This window comes from Ranitomeya variabilis, chromosome 1, assembly GCF_051348905.1.
Source record: "Ranitomeya variabilis isolate aRanVar5 chromosome 1, aRanVar5.hap1, whole genome shotgun sequence".
Lineage (NCBI taxonomy): Eukaryota > Metazoa > Chordata > Amphibia > Anura > Dendrobatidae > Ranitomeya > Ranitomeya variabilis.
The window spans coordinates 455,436,533-455,457,792 of NC_135232.1; the positions used below are offsets into that span (position 1 = coordinate 455,436,533).

General features: G+C 46.2%; 1 protein-coding gene across 1 annotated transcript in view; it reads right to left on the reverse strand.

The window, feature by feature from the left end:
• Nucleotides 1-13,103, reverse strand: part of RIGI (RNA sensor RIG-I) — a 148,504-nt gene extending 135,401 nt beyond the window's left edge. The window contains exons 1-2 of the mRNA XM_077250090.1: nucleotides 12,959-13,103; nucleotides 1,802-1,937 (exon numbers count right to left, since the gene is read on the reverse strand). Coding sequence (XP_077106205.1) covers nucleotides 1,802-1,907 — 106 coding nt within the window. The 5' untranslated portion in view covers nucleotides 1,908-1,937; nucleotides 12,959-13,103. The remainder of the gene's footprint in view (nucleotides 1-1,801; nucleotides 1,938-12,958) is intronic.
• Nucleotides 13,104-21,260: the final 8,157 nt, after the last annotated feature.

The window sequence follows — 21,260 nt, forward strand, 5'->3', positions numbered from 1 at the left end:
TCGCTGGCGGCTGGATAGAGCAGTCACATCGGGAGATGTGACTGTTCTACAGGCAAGATCGCCGTGGGACATTCGGGAATAGGTGATCTAAGGCGGACAGGTGAGTATATGGTGGTTTATTTTACATTTTTTCTAGGAGACAAGGGCATCAGGGATTGGGTGTTAAGGTGAGTATATGTTTTTATATTTTACATTTTTTCGAAGAGACAAGGGAATCCAGAATTTGGTATTAGGCAAGTATAATTGTTTTTTTATTTTTATCCATTTTTTTTTTAAAGTATGAGTACAGGCGCCAGCTGACGAGACACTACTTCTCAGGCATAGCCTGATGGGAGGAGTAGTCTCATCTGCCCACACCTGCTTTTTACCGCGGGTCAGTCCCAGCTGCGTGGTCACGATGACATCTGACAGAATGACCCTGCAGCATTACCAACGATCAGTACCACCGCGCCGGTGTTTCCCATGCTGTCACACAGATGACAGCATGGAAAACAGCATAAGGCTAGGTTCACATTTCGTTTTAGTGTGAGCGCTAACAGACAGCGTTGCACGGTGAAATTAACGCCGTGCAACGCGTCCGTTTGCGCTCCCATTGCCAGCAATGTTAAAGCGCCTTGCTAGCGCGTGTCATTTTCGGCACGCGCTAGCGATGTGCCGTTCTTTTGTGGCGCGCCTCAGACGCTGCTTGCAGCGTCCGCGGCGTGCCCGAGGTCCATTCCCCGCTCTGGCAGATCGGGGATCTGCGCTAGCGGGGACGTTTAACGCGACCCCTAAAAAGACATTGCGTTAGCGCAATCCGCTAGCGCTTAGCACTAAACGGATTGCCCTAACGCAATCTGAACCTAGCCTAAGAAGCCTGCAAAAAACGCAAACAAAAACTCAGCAAATCTGCAAACATTTCTACACCTGAGTTTTTGCTGTGGATTTGACTGACTCTATTGAAGACAATGTGTGGAAAACATTAAAAATCTGCACAAAGAATTGACATGCTGCAGAAAAAAAAAAACGCACTCCAAATACGCACGCAAAATTACTGATCTTGTGCACAACACTTCAGGATTGTCAAAGAATTTGCTTGCATAAGGATTCCATAGCGTTTTTAGCCCATTTCCGTGTGGAAAACAGCCGCAAAAACGCACCATGTGAACATAGTTATTAAAAAGTTCATATGGCCGAAGTGAAGCCTTATGTCATTAATGAAATCATTCATCTCATGCATCCAGCACCAAGTATGCCCATGTCCTAGTCATCATGCCAGGTAAATGACTGGGTTTCGCCCAGCCCTGACAAATGAGAATGATAGAATGCTGAGATCTATATAAGGGATGCCATCTTCGTCAAGAAGATACCCCCAAAACATTGCGCAGGTCTTGTTCCTCCTTGCAGTCTCAGCATGTAGAAGTTTTTTCAGTGGATCTAAAGCAAAGTCCACAAAAGGTAGCAATATGCACCAAAAGTGAACTACTTTTACTAGGGTTTGCAAAAACCCTTGATAGAAATACTTTTTATCTAATAAAGTGCAGACTATTTCAAGAATACATTTGCTGGATGTTTTAATTTTTATGAATTTTAGAGGGTGAGAACCCGACACATAGATTGGACTTGCAGTGCTGATTGCCGATTTATTTTCTTTTTAATAATGATCTGTGACATGTATTACTCATGAGTTGTGATAATTTTATTAAACAAAAAAACGATAGCAGGACAGGACTCTAACTTTGAAAGAAAACGTACAATGTTACACATGTTGTATTCAAAAATCTTTTTATACACAGTACAAGGTTATGAATGAAAATCTTACTGTCAGATATCCAGGCGCTCATGTCTCCAAGCACATATGTGGGTCGAAGGATATTCACTATGTACTGACTGAAGCATTTCAGACTTTCCTTTACGTTGGAGCCCATCTTTCCTTACACCGTTATAGATACCTATGACTAAATAAAATAAAAAATTTTTAAAGTGTATTCCTATTTCAATAAACAAACATGGTCCATAAGCAAGAGGTTCCTAAATTAACCCCTTAAGAACCGAGCCACTTTGTACGTTAATAACCAAGACTCATTTTTTAAATCTGACCACTGTCACTTTAGGAGGTTATAACTCTGGAACGCTTCAGCGGGTCCTGGTGACTCTGACATTGTTTTTTCAAGACATATTGTACTTCATGATAGTGGTAAAACTTCTTCGATATGACTTGCGTTTATTTGTGAAAATATCGGAAATGTAGCAAATTTTTTTTGCAATTTTCAAACTTAACTTTTATGCCCTTAAATAAGAGATATGTCACACAAAATAGTTAATAAATAACATTTCCCACATGTCTGCTTTACATCAGAACAATGTTTGAAACACAATTTGTTTTTGTTAGGAAGTTATAAGGGTTAAAAGTTGATCCGTGATTTCTCATCTTCTCAATAACATTTACAAAACACTTTTTTTTTTTTTTTTTTATTGACTACATTTGAAGGGACTTAGATTGGTCTATATCGCAGAAAATACCCAAAAGATCACAGCTCTCTGAGTGCAGGGACCAATGGCATGGGTCCCCGCACCTCTTCTCATGCTGCTCAGTTATCAGTGACGGCTGCTTGCACAGAACAGTCAGTGTGTTTACAAGTATTGAGTTAAATGCATGACAGACATAGGACGTCATGACGTGCTAGGTCTGTCATTCATCATTAAGGGGTTAACCCCTTTCCGACGTTGGGTGTAATAATACGCCCACATCGGACTCCCTCCCTTAGAAGTGTGCTCCGGCTGTGAGCCCATATCTTTCCCAGAACATGGCAGCTGTTTTGAACAGCTGACATGTGCCCTGAACAGCAACTGGTGGAATCTTGATCCGCCCGCGGCTATTAGCCCGTTAAATGCCGTATCAAACACTGACAGTGGCATTTAACATGCACTTCCGGCAATCGCACCGGAAATCCGTCCATCGGTGACCCAGTCACGTGATCTCAGGTCAATGATAGGTTGGCATGACAACCAGAGGTCTCCTGCAGACCTCTATGGTTGTCACTATCGGATTGCTATGAGCGCCGCCCGGTGGTTTGGCGCTCTTAGCAAGTGCGTAATTCTGCTACGTACAGGCGATCTGATCATCACCTGTATGTAGCAGAGCAGATCGGGTTATGGCAGCTTCTAGTCTCCCATGGAGACTATTGAAGCATGCCAAAAGTGAAAAAAAAATGTTTTTAAAAAAAAGATATAAAAGTTTAAATTACCCCCCTTTTGCCCCATTCAAAATAAAACAATTTAAAGAAAACCAAACATATACATATTTGGTATCTCCGTGTTCAGAAACGCTAGATCTATAAATAAAAGGATTAACCTGATCGCTAAACGGCGTTGCGAGAAAAAAGTCAAAACACCAGAAATACAATTTTTTGGTCGCTGCAACGGGTGATCAACAGATCGTATCTGCACTAAAATTGTATCATTAAAAACGTCAGCTCGGCGTGCAAAAATTAAGCCCTCACCCACCCGGAGATCACGAAAAATAGAGACGCTATGGGTATCGGAAAATGGCACAAATTTTTTATTTTTTTTAAAATAAAGTTTGGAATTTTTTTTCGCTACTTAAATAAAAAGGAACTTAGACATATTTGGTGTCTACGAACTCGTAATGACCTGGAGAATCATAACGGCAGGTCAGTTTTACCATTTAGTGAACCTACTAAAAAAGCAAAACAAAAAACCACTGTGGGATTGTACTTTTTTTTTTTGCAATTTCACCACACTTGGAATTTTTTTCCCGTTTTCCAGTACACAAAATGTTAAAACCAATGGTGTAATTCAAAAGTACAAGTCGTCTCGCAAAAAACAAGCCCTCACATGGCCAAAAAAATTAAAAAGTTACGGCTCTGTGAAAAAGGGGAGCAAAAAATGAAAACGCAAAGACAAAAATACCTCCGGTTATGAAGAGGTTAAAGAGTAACCATTGTTTTAACTTATATTTGATAAATCAGTAGTGCATGTCAAAATAAGCAACTTTGTAGTATATGTTATCAGAGAAATCAGCTTCTTTCTCCTTGTGAGCTGATCTTTCATTCAAAAGAAGACCGACTTTCACATTACTGAGGCAGATGACAACTGGTGCTTATCTATATATATAAGAGGCATCGTGATTACTCGCTAATCCCGCCCCCTGCACAGTAGCTCCGCCCCCACACATAATCCGGCCCCCCACCCCATTATTACGCACAATCCCGCCCCCACCACACCACCACACATAATCCCGCCCCACCACCACACACAATCCCGCCTCCCCACATTACCACACACAATCCTGCCCCCCACCCCATTATTACGCACAATCCCGCCCCCACCACATCACCACACACAATCCCGCCTCCCCACCACATTACCACACAATACCGCCCCCAACCACATTACCACACACAATCCCGCACCCCCACATTACCACACACAATCCCGTCCCCCACCACATTGCCACACACAATCCCGCCCCTCACATTACCACCCACAATCCCGCCCCCACCACATTACCACACACAATCCCGCCACCACATCACCACACATAATCCCGCCCCCCACCACATTACCACACACAAACCCGCCACCACATCACCACACACAATCCCGCCCCCCCACATTGCCACACACAATCCCGCCCCCCCACCACATTACCACACATAATCCCGCCCCCCCACCACATCACCACACAATCCCGCCACATCACCACACACAATCCCGCCCCCAACATTACCACACACAATACCGCCACCACATCACCACACATAATCCCGCCACCACATTACCACACACAATCCCGCCCCCCCACATTACCACACAATCCTGCCCCCCACATTGCCACACACAATCCCGCCCCCCACCACATTGCCACACAATCCCGCCCCCCCACATTACCACACATAATCCCGCCCCCCCACCACATTACCACACATAATCCCGCCCCCCCACATTACCACACATAATCCCGCCCCCCCACCACATTACCACATAATCCCGCCCCCCATTACCACACATAATCCCACCCACACCACATTACCACACGAGGCTCCGTCCCCACACATTACTACACGAGCCTCCGTCCCCACACATTACCACACGAGGCTCCGTCCTCCCACATTACCACACGAGGCTCCGTCCCCACACATTACCATACGATGCTCTGTCCTCACACATTACCACATGAGGCTCCGTCCCCACACATTACCACACGAGTCTCTGTCCCCACACATTACCATACAAGGCTCCGTCCCTCCATATTACCACACGAGGCTCCGTCCTCACACATTACCACATGAGGCTGCGTCCCCACACATTACCACACGAGGCTCTGTCCCCACACATTACCACACGAATCCAGTTTGCTTTTGATTTTACACTGAGAATAAAATGTATTAGTATTATTCTGATTTTTAATTATTATTGTTATTAACTTAATTTTAAGTTAATTTACCACCTGCGTAAGCGCTATTGAATGTTGTCATTATTTACTTTAGTTTAATCACTAGCAGCGTTAATTAGATAGCAATGAGCATGCCGAGCGTTAAGGTACCGTCACACTCAGCGACGCTGCGGCGATATAGACAATGAGCCGACCTAAACTAGATCGCTGGAGGGTCGCTGTTTAGGTCGCTGTAGAGACGTCAAACACAGCAACTCCAGAACGATGCAGGAGCGATCCAGTGACGTAACGGCGACTCACTTCTCGTTCTCGCTGGTTGTTAGCTCCATGTCAAACAGCCGGAGTGTACCGACTGGCTAGAAGGAGACGCTGCGACGCCCCCTATGCTCGTTGCTGGCGTTGTTGCTTTTGATGTCAAACATAACGATACACACCGACCTGGCGATGAAATAAAGTTCTGGACTTCTAGCTCCAACCAGCGATGGCACAGCGGGATCCAGATCGCTGCTGCGTGTCAAACACAACGAGATCACTATCCAGGATGCTGCAACATCACGGATTGTTGTCGTTCTCTTTGCAAAGTTGCTGAGTGTGACGGTACCTTTAGCTGGCTGGAAACAGCTAGTAAGATTCTATAAAGGAGAAAGTAGGAAGGAGGAACTAGACACAGACATCCTGTTGCAAGTTCTTCTGAAAAATTTACACTTTCACTTTTTTTAACATTGATTTAAACTGTAACCGTTTCAGGAGAACTTGCAGCAGGAGGTCTGTGTTTTGCATTTAGCGGCCCCCTCCCCCTCTCCATAGAACCTTATGAGCAGCAACCGTCATCTGCTCCCTCAGAAATGGGGATGTCAGTCTTCACGGACTACAGATTTTACAGCTTCTACACCTTGAAGTGAAAGAAGTAGATTTCTCTGACAAAAGTCTACTACAATGTTGCTTGTTTTCATATATACTATTGATGGTTAATCTTTAAATGGAGTCTGTCACCTGCAAAACTCAAATTAAGCAATTTATGCATTAAATAGGGGACACAATTGTTAGATTTATATTTTTAAAATATTTTAAAAACCAGGTCTCCTTTCCTTTACAATACTTGCTACTTTGTGCTGGTATATCACTTAAATCCAAATAAAATACATTGAAGTTTGAGGGTTTAATGTGAAAAACTGGAAAAGTTCAAGGGGTTTGGATACTTTTTTCGAGGCACTGTACTGTATATACGTACACAAAACTTTTATTACAGCCGTGATGCTAGGAGATTGTGATTCTACAGGATTGATAAGACCAGCTCAGTCAGGAGCTGAGAGGGAGGGAGGTGAGCAGCTAACTGTTGACTAGAAATCAATGGGCTAAAGAGATGAATGGTATGTGAAGAGTCAACGTTTTTCCTGAAAAGTAACTACTGTGCATTGTAAGCCAGTGTCCGGGCAGGCTCTAGTGGTAGAGCTCTATTTAAACAAGCTGAACACCATGTAAGATAAAAGCGCTCATCACAGGAGAATATCAGCAGATAAATAAGTTTACAACGACTTACTTTTTCTAACCAACCAACTTATTTTTATGTTGAATAACTAAAGCAATATAATAACTTGAGAATCTCCCTTTAAGAAACTCGCAATAATTTTAGTCTGTGTGTGATGTTGACCTTCACAGTAAGGGCTCATTCTCACTTGCGATGAAATCGGAATAATGCAATCCGATTAAAAATTGGACTGTATTCAGACCAATCTTATTCTATCATTGTGTGTTCATCTTCATTTTTTTTCCAGCTCGGATCAGATCACGAGAGGACTGGAAAAGAAAACTGTCAGCATGCTGCGATAGCAATCGGAAATTGGATCGCATTAGGTAATAAAAGTCAATGGATGCAAAAAAAAAAATAAAAATGCACAGCAGACCAAGCGAGTTCTGTCTGATTTTTACACAATGTCCTTTGAAAAGCCAGCAATTCAGCAGCCACATAATGACATACTCACCTATTGTCGCTGGGCGCCGAGTGCCTGAGCAGGCGGGGACACCGGCGCACTATAGGGGTCAGGTGTTGAAGTCGCCACTGGCTCAGGCCCACGGCACTTGCTATAATCACCTGTCCCCGTTCCACCGCTGCGCGCCGCTCTGTCTTCCGGGTCCTCTGGCTGTGACTGTTCAGAGGGCGCGCACTAACCATGTCATCATGCCCTCTGACCTGAACGTCACAGGCAGAGGACGCGGAAGATGGAGTGGCGCGCAGCGGTGGAACAGAGACAGGTGAATACAGCATACTCACCCTCCTGGCACGTCCCTGCTTCTCCGTCGGAGATCGCGTATGTGTTCAGTGCTCATACATACCGTGATCTCCTGGGCTGTGTCACTCTGTGGGAGTCCAGACTGCGCAGGCGTTTGCGCAGTCTATAAAGGGGACGGACAGAGTGACGCTCCCAGCATTATATTATATATATATATATATATATATATATATATATATATATATATATATATATATATATATATATATATATATATATTTTGTGAGGTGGTGACCCCTGTTACACCTGGGGGGTGATTTTTGTGCTATCCAGAATGCGCAGGAGGCGTAGTGAGGCCATGAGGGCGTATGGCAATCACAGGTGTGGCTGTGATTAGAATGGTGAAGCAGTGACTGATTAAAAAGCTCTGTAGTAGAGGGGGAGGTGTGTCAGTGTGGGTTTGGAGGAAGACAGAGCAGTTGTCTGCAGAGCTCTTTCTGTGTGTAGCAACACAAGGGCAAGAGAAACCAAGGGGACTGACACCCTGCATCTCGGGCTGTCTTTTGTTTACCAGGCTGCAATCCGGAGGATAGTGTGTGGTGCACGGCGTGAGTAAAAAGACTTGGTACCGGCGTGCGGTCGCCCAGGGAAACTAAACAGAGGGAAGTCCAGCCTGACTGCAAACTAAAGCCGTGTATTGTATTTCTAATGGACTGTATGAAGAAGCTGCGTACTATGTATTTCCATTGGTCTGGATGAAGAAGCCGTGTATTGTGTATTTCTAATAGACTGTGTGAAGTAACACATTAAAGGAACATTTTGTTTGAACTTGCTTGGGTCACTGCCATTTCACTGCATACGGTGCTACCGCTGCATCACATATGGTGGAGAATGCGGACATATGAACTAAGGCATACTCCAGAGAGTGCTGCAGATCGTTGTGCAAGTCTGCTGGAGAAATGGAGGAACTGTTGGAGCAGGTTGTGCTCAATCAGCAAAGGCTTCAGCAAGAGACTCTGCAGTTTCAGCAGTCGCAGCAAGAGGTTTTGCAGGAGCTGCAGTGGCAGCAGGAGTTGCTGCAGAAGAAGCTAGCAGAGCTTCAGCATGTTAAAAAGGAGACCCCTAAAATGGCGGGTGAACAACAGAGTCCTGAAGAGGCCCCAAAGGTAAGAGGCGATCATTGGGTGTACCAGTGGTCCTATGTAGAGACTTGGCCTGTGTGGAGCAACACGGGGGCAAGAGGAACCAAGGGGACTGGTACCGGCGTGCAGTCGCCCAGGGAAACTGGACAGAGGGAAGTCGAGCCTGTTTATTGACTGCAAACTAAAGCAGTGTATTGTATTTCTAACAGACTGTATGAAGAAGCCGTGTACTATGTATTTCCATTGGACTGGATGAAGAAGCCGTGTATTGTGTATTTCCAATAGACTGTGTGAAGTAACACATTGAAGGAATTTTTTTATTGAACTCGCTTGGGTCACTGCTATATATATATATATATATATATATATATATATATATATATATATATATATATATATATATATATATATACACACACACATACATACATACACACACATACATACACACACTAGATGGTGGCCCGATTCTAATGCATCGGGTATTCTAGAATATGCATGTCCACGTAGTATATTGCCCAGCCACGTAGTAAATTGCCCAGCCACGTAGTATGTAGTATATTAGTCAGCCACGTAGTATATTGCCCAGCCACGTAGTATGTAGTATATTGCCCAGCCACGTAGTACATTGCCCAGCCACATAGTACATTGCCCAGTCACGTAGTATATTGGACAGTCACGTTGTATATTGCCCAGCTACATAGTATATAGCACAGAGATGTAGTATATAACAGAGCCCACGCAGTATGTAACACAGCCCACGTAGTATATAGCAATGTGGGCACTATATGCGTGCTTAAAAAATACTTAAAATAAAAAATAAACATATACTCACGTTCCGAAGGCCCCTTGATGTCCTGACGCCTGTGTGCGGTGCACGCGGCAGCTTCCGGTCCCAGGGTTGGTATAAGCGCAGGACCTGTGATGACGTCGCGGTCACATGACCGTGACGTCATGGCAGGTCCTTCTTGCATAGCATCCTTGGCATCGGAACCTGCCGCTTGCACTGCCGAGGACACCAAGCCACGTCGGAGGGTGAGAATAACCTTTTTTTTTATTATTATTATTATTTGTAACAGATCTTTTTACTATTGATGCTGCATAGGCAGCGTCAATAGTAAAAAAGTTGGTCACACAGGGTTAATAGCTGCGTTAATGGAGTGCGTTACACCGCGGTCCATTAACGCTGGCATTAACCCTCTGTGAGCGCTGACTGGAGGGGAGTATGGAGCGGGCACTGACTGCGGGGAGGAAGGAGAAGCCATGTTGCCGCCGGACTATGCCCGTCGCTGATTGGTCGTGGCGAATATCAGTTCACAACTGTATACTTTGCCTTTACTGGATATTAAAATGGGGGACCCCACAAAAAATGGCATAGGGTCCTCCCACAATTAATAATCAGCAAAGGCTAAGCAGACAGCTGAAGGCGGATATTAATAGCCTAGGAAGGGGCCATGGATATTGCCCCCCCAGGCTAAAAACATAAGCTTTCACCCGTTGGGGAGGTTGATGCCACCTTTGTATTTTGCAGGTGACATCAAGGCCAGAGGTTAATGATTGAGAGGTGTCAATAAGACGCCCCTATTACTAACCCCATAGTCATATTGTATAAAAACACACACACCCAGAATAAAAGCCTTTTAATTGAAAGAATGACACAAACTCTAAAAATTTTAATCAATCTTAATTAAACCATACTTACAGCATCGCCCAGTCAAGTGAAGCCATTGTACCCTGCAAAAGAATTAAAATAACAACAAACAATATGCCTTACTTGTCCGCTGAGAAGATAATCCATTTGTCCCACGATATGACTAGCTCTGCTACATCTAGATGGCAGGCTGCATGATGTGACCATACAGCATGCCATCCAGCAGACACTGAGCAGTGTCTCTCTGCTGGATGGCAGGCTGTATGGTCGAATCATGCAACCTGTCATCTAGATGTAGCAGAGCTAGACCTGTCATGGGACAAAAGGAATATTATCTTCTCAGTGGACAGGTGAGGCATGTTGTTTTTTGTTATGTTAATGCTCTTGCAAGAGAAATGGTGTCACTGGAATGGGCGATGTCTTAAGTAGAGAGAGAGAGAGAGAAGAACGGCAAGTCTGCATGATTTGTATGGAAAAATGCATTGAAAACCGGATCTGGGCGCCGGATTCATTGTTTCACACAACCGTTTCATGTGTTTTTGGCCGCTTCCGTCAATGTGCGTTTTTTTCCGCCTGACAAAAACGTTGCAGTGGACGTTTTCTCTGTCCGCCAGAAACGACTATTTGGACGGATCCGAAAAACAACGGATGAAACGTCGGGCCATCAGGCACAATCTGGCACTAATACAACTCTATGGGGAAAAAACGGATCCGGCGTAAAAAAAAAAAAAAAGGATCCGTTTTTTTCACAAGTTGCTGGATTGTGCCTGAAACAAGAAACCTGATGTGTGAAAGTAGCCTAAGAAAATTATGGGGGAGCCCATGCCATTTTTCAGAAAAATAATCTTTTAATAATTAAATACTAGTGATGAGCGAATATACTCGTTACTCGAGATTTCCCGAGCACGCTCGGATGTCCTCCAAGTACTTTTTAGTGCTCGGAGATTTAGTTTTCTTCGCCACAGCTGAATGATTTACATCTTTTAGCCAGTGTAATTACATGTGGGGATTCCCTAGCAACCAGGCAACCCCCACATGTACTTATGCTGGCTAACAGATGTAAATCATTCAGCTGTGGCGAAGAAAACTAAATGTCCGAGCACTAAAAAATACTCGGAGGACCCCGAGCGTGCTCGGGATATCTTGAGTAACGAGTATATTCGCTCATCACTATTAAATACATGTACAGTAAACTGCACTCACACTGTACTAATTGTATGTCACTGGCATCTTTATATCTATCTATTCTATGCATTTTTACTGTATGTAATCCATCTATTCTATCCTGTCGGGTCCTGGTGTGATTTTACTGTACGTGGCAGATGAATTGACAGCTTTTCATCTAATATATGTGAATGCATGTATGCTGTGAAGAAAATGATGTGTAAAGGACAGAGAATTGCTCTATGTAAAAGGTCATGTTAAAATCGCATTGCAATCAGATAGCAATCGCACTACATTCAGATGTAAATCGGATGCTAGGTGTTAAAAATCGGATTGTACTCGCATGAAAAACTCGTCTGACTTTGCAGGAACAAAATCGGACCGATTTTAAAATCGCTAGTGTGTCTATGGCCTGAGATTATCCATGCTTCCGTTACAGGAGGGTGCACACTGGATGTGTCTTCTGTTAGTAGCAGAAAACATGAAGGGCTGTTTTCATATGAATGACTTATGGAGAACATAAGCAATATCAGCAATGTGTTACGAAGAAGCAGTAATTATCATATTGACGTTGCCTTGGACTCAGTTTCACTCTCGATTCCTTGGATGAATAAAGGTGGAACCCGACCACAAAATGGAGCACAAAGCACCCAACTGGAAACATGATGAAGAAATGTAGACTTGATATGGAAATTGTCAATCATTTACTGGCATTACACTATAAGTTTAGTTTTATTAAGGATATGTTTGGAAAGTCCAAACAAAAACAGACAATTTAAAACAAGTGCAATCATCAGGGGAAACAATGTTGAGCTGGAATACTCGCCAGAGCAGGAACTTCCCAGTAGAGAAGGGCGAATTTCTTCAGGTCCCCTCTATAGCGCTTACCGAACACGCTGCAGAGGGAGCCTGGGTACATGGAGCGCCGGCTGATCGGCTCCGCAGCTGCACGTGTGACGGTCACAACATATGGATGGAGTCCTGTACCCCCTGTACCCGTGTCCCCCTGTACCATTGTCCCCCTAACCAGGTACAGCGCCGTACGTCCTGGTCCTACGCTCGCTCCCATGCACAGCGAGCTGGCCAGTCTGCTGGCACCAGGTTATCACCACTAATGGGACGAGACGTTCTCGGCTTAGGGTCTGCTGTGGCAGTAAGCAGATAGAACCCACCTTTCATAAAGGAAGCCATGCACCCTGGTGTAGTCATAGCCACCCAGAACAGGACAACTGCATTCAGCATTTCCAGTAGGTCTGGTACAACTCCCATCATGTATGAGTAATGACAGGTCTCTGTTCAGCATCCTCTCACACAAGCTATTACTATATTATGGCTCCTGGCAGTTGTAGTACCCCAGTCACACGCTGCTTACCACAGTATGGTGCCTCCGCTCAGCCCTCTCCCAGCGCCAGCTGACTGCACGCAGCTCTGTCACCTCACAGACTGAGGACAGAGGAGCCGGCCTGCATTTATTCACAAGCCAAGGACCTGGGCGGAAACTCCGAGCAGAAGAAACGAAACTTACCAGCAGCGGCTGGAGCTGGGCGCATGCGCAGTTTCCTGGCTGAGCCTGTCATACAACAAGCTGAAGTGACAACAAACCGGGAAAGTGCAACTGCATGGACAGTGTGTGAGGGAAACGCAACTACATGGACAGTGTGTGAGGGAAACGCAACTACATGGACAGTGTGTGAGGGAAACGCAACTACATGGACAGTGTGTGAGGGAAACGCAACTACATGGACAGTGTGTGAGGGAAACGCAACTACATGGACAGTGTGTGAGGGAAACGCAACTACATGGACAGTGTGTGAGGGAAACGCAACTACATGGACAGTGTATGAGGGAAACGCAACTACATGGACAGTGTATGAGGGAAACGCAACTACATGGACAGTGTGTGAGGGAAACGCAACTACATGGACAGTGTGTGAGGGAAACGCAACTACATGGACAGAGTATGAGGGAAACGCAACTACATGGACAGTGTGTGAGGGAAACGCAACTACATGGACAGTGTATGAAGGAAACGCAACTACATGGACAGTGTGTGAGGGAAACGCAACTACATGGACAGTGTGTGAGGGAAACGCAACTGCATGGACAGTGTGTGAGGGAAACGCAACTACATGGACAGTGTATGAGGTAAACGCAACTACATGGACAGTGTGTGAGGGAAACGCAACTACATGGACAGTGTGTGAGGGAAACGCAACTACATGGACAGTGTGTGAGGGAAACTACATGGACAGTGTGTGAGGGAAACGCAACTGCATGGACAGTGTGTGAGGGAAACGCAACTGCATGGACAGTGTGTGAGGGAAACGCAACTGCATGGACAGTGTGTGAGGGAAACGCAACTACATGGACAGTGTGTGAGGGAAACGCAACTACATGGACAGTGTGTGAGGGAAACTACATGGACAGTGTGTGAGGGAAACGCAACTGCATGGACAGTGTGTGAGGGAAACGCAACTACATGGACAGTGTGTGAGGGAAACGCAACTACATGGACAGTGTATGAGGGAAACACAACTACATGGACAGTGTATGAAGGAAACGCAACTACATGGACAGTGTGTGAGGGAAACGCAACTACATGGACAGTGTATGAAGGAAACGCAACTACATGGACAGTGTGTGAGGGAAACGCAACTACATGGACAGTGTGTGAGGGAAACGCAACTACATGGACAGTGTGTGAGGGAAACGCAACTACATGGACAGTGTATGAGGTAAACGCAACTACATGGACAGTGTATGAGGGAAACGCAACTACATGGACAGTGTATGAGGGAAACGCAACTACATGGACAGTGTGTGAGGGAAACGCAACTACATGGACAGAGTATGAGGGAAACGCAACTACATGGACAGTGTGTGAGGGAAACGCAACTACATGGACAGTGTATGAAGGAAACGCAACTACATGGACAGTGTGTGAGGGAAACGCAACTACATGGACAGTGTGTGAGGGAAACGCAACTGCATGGACAGTGTGTGAGGGAAACGCAACTACATGGACAGTGTATGAGGTAAACGCAACTACATGGACAGTGTGTGAGGGAAACGCAACTACATGGACAGTGTGTGAGGGAAACGCAACTACATGGACAGTGTGTGAGGGAAACTACATGGACAGTGTGTGAGGGAAACGCAACTGCATGGACAGTGTGTGAGGGAAACGCAACTGCATGGACAGTGTGTGAGGGAAACGCAACTACATGGACAGTGTGTGAGGGAAACGCAACTACATGGACAGTGTGTGAGGGAAACGCAACTACATGGACAGTGTGTGAGGGAAACTACATGGACAGTGTGTGAGGGAAACGCAACTGCATGGACAGTGTGTGAGGGAAACGCAACTACATGGACAGTGTGTGAGGGAAACGCAACTACATGGACAGTGTATGAGGGAAACAACTACATGGACAGTGTATGAAGGAAACGCAACTACATGGACAGTGTGTGAGGGAAACGCAACTACATGGACAGTGTATGAAGGAAACGCAACTACATGGACAGTGTGTGAGGGAAACGCAACTACATGGACAGTGTGTGAGGGAAACGCAACTACATGGACAGTGTGTGAGGGAAACGCAACTACATGGACAGTGTGTGAGGGAAACGCAACTACATGGACAGTGTGTGAGGGAAACGCAACTACATGGACAGTGTGTGAGGGAAACGCAACTACATGGACAGTGTGTGAGGGAAACGCAACTACATGGACAGTGTGTGAGGGAAACGCAACTACATGGACAGAGTATGAGGGAAACGCAACTACATGGACAGTGTGTGAGGGAAACGCAACTACATGGACAGTGTATGAAGGAAACGCAACTGCATGAACAGTGTGTGAGGGAAACGCAACTACATGGACAGTGTGTGAGAGAAACGCAACTGCATGGACAGTGTGTGAGGGAAACGCAACTACATGGACAGTGTATGAGGGAAACGCAACTACATGGACAGTGTGTGAGGGAAACGCAACTACATGGACAGTGTATGAGGTAAACGCAACTACATGGACAGTGTATGAGGGAAACGCAACTACATGGACAGTGTATGAGGGAAACGCAACTACATGGACAGTGTGTGAGGGAAACGCAACTACATGGACAGAGTATGAGGGAAACGCAACTACATGGACAGTGTGTGAGGGAAACGCAACTACATGGACAGTGTATGAAGGAAACGCAACTACATGGACAGTGTGTGAGGGAAACGCAACTACATGGACAGTGTGTGAGGGAAACGCAACTGCATGGACAGTGTGTGAGGGAAACGCAACTACATGGACAGTGTATGAGGTAAACGCAACTACATGGACAGTGTATGAGGGAAACGCAACTACATGGACAGTGTATGAGGGAAACGCAACTACATGGACAGTGTGTGAGGGAAACGCAACTACATGGACAGTGTGTGAGGGAAACTACATGGACAGTGTGTGAGGGAAACGCAACTGCATGGACAGTGTGTGAGGGAAACGCAACTACATGGACAGTGTGTGAGGGAAACGCAACTACATGGACAGTGTATGAGGGAAACGCAACTACATGGACAGTGTGTGAGGGAAACTACATGGACAGTGTGTGAGGGAAACGCAACTGCATGGACAGTGTGTGAGGGAAACGCAACTACATGGACAGTGTATGAGGGAAACACAACTACATGGACAGTGTATGAAGGAAACGCAACTACATGGACTGTGTGAGGGAAACGCAACTACATGGACTGTATGAAGGAAACGCAACTACATGGACAGTGTGTGAGGGAAACGCAACTACATGGACAGTGTGTGAGGGAAACGCAACTACATGGACAGTGTGTGAGGGAAACGCAACTACATGGACAGTGTGTGAGGGAAACGCAACTACATGGACAGTGTGTGAGGGAAACGCAACTACATGGACAGTGTGTGAGGGAAACGCAACTACATGGACAGTGTGTGAGGGAAACGCAACTACATGGACAGTGTGTGAGGGAAACGCAACTACATGGACAGAGTATGAGGGAAACGCAACTACATGGACAGTGTGTGAGGGAAACGCAACTACATGGACAGTGTATGAAGGAAACGCAACTGCATGAACAGTGTGTGAGGGAAACGCAACTACATGGACAGTGTGTGAGAGAAACGCAACTGCATGGACAGTGTGTGAGGGAAACGCAACTACATGGACAGTGTATGAGGGAAACGCAACTACATGGACAGTGTGTGAGGGAAACGCAACTACATGGACAGTGTGTGAGGGAAACGCAACTGCATGGACAGTGTGTGAGGGAAACGCAACTACATGGACAGTGTATGAGGGAAACGCAACTACATGGACAGTGTGTGAGGGAAACGCAACTACATGGACAGTGTATGAGGGAAACGCAACTACATGGACAGTGTGTGAGGGAAACTACATGGACAGTGTGTGAGGGAAACGCAACTACATGGACAGTGTGTGAGGGAAACGCAACTACATGGACAGTGTATGAGGGAAACGCAACTACATGGACAGTGTATGAAGGAAACGCAACTACATGGACAGTGTGTGAGGGAAACGCAACTACATGGACAGTGTATGAAGGAAACGCAACTACATGGACAGTGTGTGAGGGAAACGCAACTACATGGACAGTGTGTGAGGGAAACGCAACTACATGGACAGTGTGTGAGGGAAACGCAACTACATGGACAGTGTGTGAGGGAAACGCAACTACATGGACAGTGTGTGAGGGAAACGCAACTACATGGACAGTGTGTGAGGGAAACGCAACTACATGGACAGTGTGTGAGGGAAACGCAACTACATGGACAGTGTGTGAGGGAAACGCAACTACATGGACAGAGTATGAGGGAAACGCAACTACATGGACAGTGTGTGAGGGAAACGCAACTACATGGACAGTGTATGAAGGAAACGCAACTGCATGAACAGTGTGTGAGGGAAACGCAACTACATGGACAGTGTGTGAGGGAAACGCAACTGCATGGACAGTGTGTGAGGGAAACGCAACTACATGGACAGTGTATGAGGGAAACGCAACTACATGGACAGTGTGTGAGGGAAACGCAACTACATGGACAGTGTGTGAGGGAAACGCAACTGCATGGACAGTGTGTGAGGGAAACGCAACTACATGGACAGTGTATGAGGGAAACGCAACTACATGGACAGTGTGTGAGGGAAACGCAACTACATGGACAGTGTATGAGGGAAACGCAACTACATGGACAGTGTGTGAGGGAAACTACATGGACAGTGTGTGAGGGAAACGCAACTGCATGGACAGTGTGTGAGGGAAACGCAACTACATGGACAGTGTGTGAGGGAAACGCAACTACATGGGCAGTGTGTGAGGGAAACGCAACTACATGGACAGTGTATGAAGGAAACGCAACTACATGGACAGTGTGTGAGGGAAACGCAACTACATGGACAGTGTGTGAGGGAAACGCAACTACATGGACAGTGTGTGAGGGAAACGCAACTACATGGACAGTGTGTGAGGGAAACGCAACTACATGGACAGTGTGTGAGGGAAACGCAACTACATGGACAGTGTGTGAGGGAAACGCAACTACATGGACAGTGTGTGAGGGAAACGCAACTACATGGACAGTGTGTGAGGGAAACGCAACTACATGGACAGAGTATGAGGGAAACGCAACTACATGGACAGTGTGTGAGGGAAACGCAACTACATGGACAGTGTATGAAGGAAACGCAACTGCATGAACAGTGTGTGAGGGAAACGCAACTACATGGACAGTGTGTGAGGGAAACGCAACTGCATGGACAGTGTGTGAGGGAAACGCAACTACATGGACAGTGTATGAGGGAAACGCAACTACATGGACAGTGTGTGAGGGAAACGCAACTACATGGACAGTGTGTGAGGGAAACGCAACTGCATGGACAGTGTGTGAGGGAAACGCAACTACATGGACAGTGTATGAGGGAAACGCAACTACATGGACAGTGTGTGAGGGAAACGCAACTACATGGACAGTGTATGAGGGAAACGCAACTACATGGACAGTGTGTGAGGGAAACTACATGGACAGTGTGTGAGGGAAACGCAACTGCATGGACAGTGTGTGAGGGAAACGCAACTACATGGACAGTGTGTGAGGGAAACGCAACTACATGGACAGTGTATGAGGGAAACGCAACTACATGGACAGTGTGTGAGGGAAACGCAACTACATGGACAGTGTATGAAGGAAACGCAACTACATGGACAGTGTGTGAGGGAAACGCAACTACATGGACAGTGTATGAAGGAAACGCAACTACATGGACAGTGTGTGAGGGAAACGCAACTACATGGACAGTGTGTGAGGGAAACGCAACTACATGGACAGTGTGTGAGGGAAACGCAACTACATGGACAGTGTATGAAGGAAACGCAACTACATGGACAGTGTGTGAGGGAAACGCAACTACATGGACAGTGTGTGAGGGAAACGCAACTGCATGGACAGTGTGTGAGGGAAACGCAACTACATGGACAGTGTATGAGGGAAACGCAACTACATGGACAGTGTGTGAGGGAAACGCAACTACATGGACAGTGTATGAGGGAAACGCAACTACATGGACAGTGTGTGAGGGAAACTACATGGACAGTGTGTGAGGGAAACGCAACTGCATGGACAGTGTGTGAGGGAAACGCAACTACATGGACAGTGTGTGAGGGAAACGCAACTACATGGACAGTGTATGAAGGAAACGCAACTACATGGACAGTGTGTGAGGGAAACGCAACTACATGGACAGTGTATGAAGGAAACGCAACTACATGGACAGTGTGTGAGGGAAACGCAACTACATGGACAGTGTATGAAGGAAACGCAACTACATGGACAGTGTGTGAGGGAAACGCAACTACATGGACAGTGTGTGAGGGAAACGCAACTACATGGACAGTGTGTGAGGGAAACGCAACTACATGGACAGTGTGTGAGGGAAACGCAACTACATGGACAATGTGTGAGGGAATTGCAACTACATGGACAGTGTGTGAGGGAAACGCAACTACATGGACAGTGTGTGAGGGAAACGCAACTACATGGACAGAGTATGAGGGAAACGCAACTACATGGACAGTGTGTGAGGGAAACGCAACTACATGGACAGTGTATGAAGGAAACGCAACTGCATGAACAGTGTGTGAGGGAAACGCAACTACATGGACAGTGTGTGAGAGAAACGCAACTGCATGGACAGTGTGTGAGGGAAACGCAACTACATGGACAGTGTATGAGGGAAACGCAACTACATGGACAGTGTGTGAGGGAAACGCAACTACATGGACAGTGTGTGAGGGAAACGCAACTGCATGGACAGTGTGTGAGGGAAACGCAACTACATGGACAGTGTATGAGGGAAACGCAACTACATGGACAGTGTGTGAGGGAAACGCAACTACATGGACAGTGTATGAGGGAAACGCAACTACATGGACAGTGTGTGAGGGAAACTACATGGACAGTGTGTGAGGGAAACGCAACTGCATGGACAGTGTGTGAGGGAAACGCAACTACATGGACAGTGTGTGAGGGAAACGCAACTACATGGACAGTGTATGAGGGAAACACAACTACATGGACAGTGTATGAAGGAAACGCAACTACATGGACAGTGTGTGAGGGAAACGCAACTACATGGACAGTGTATGAAGGAAACGCAACTACATGGACAGTGTGTGAGGGAAACGCAACTACATGGACAGTGTGTGAGGGAAACGCAACTACATGGACAGTGTGTGAGGGAAACGCAACTACATGGACAGTGTGTGAGGGAAACGCAACTACATGGACAGTGTGTGAGGGAAACGCAACTACATGGACAGTGTGTGAGGGAAACGCAACTACATGGACAGTGTGTGAGGGAAACGCAACTACATGGACAGTGTGTGAGGGAAACGCAACTACATGGACAGTGTGTGAGGGAAACACAACTACATGGACAGTGTATGAGGGAAACGCAACTACATGGACAGTGTGTGAGGGAAACGCAACTACATGGACAGTGTGTGAGGGAAACGCAACTGCATGGACAGTGTGTGAGGGAAACGCAACTACATGGACAGTGTATGAGGGAAACGCAACTACATGGACAGTGTGTGAGGGAAACGCAACTACATGGACAGTGTATGAGGGAAACGCAACTACATGGACAGTGTGTGAGGGAAACTACATGGACAGTGTGAGGGAAACGCAACTGCATGGACAGTGTGTGAGGGAAACGCAACTACATGGACAGTGTGTGAGGGAAACGCAACTACATGGACAGTGTGTGAGGGAAACGCAACTACATGGACAGTGTATGAAGGAAACGCAACTACATGGACAGTGTGTGAGGGAAACGCAACTACATGGACAGTGTGTGAGGGAAACGCAACTACATGGACAGTGTGTGAGGGAAACGCAACTACATGGACAGTGTGTGAGGGAAACGCAACTACATGGACAGTGTGTGAGGGAAACGCAACTACATGGACAGTGTGAGGGAAACGCAACTACATGGACAGTGTGTGAGGGAAACGCAACTACATGGACAGTGTGTGAGGGAAACGCAACTACATGGACAGAGTATGAGGGAAACGCAACTACATGGACAGTGTGTGAGGGAAACGCAACTACATGGACAGTGTATGAAGGAAACGCA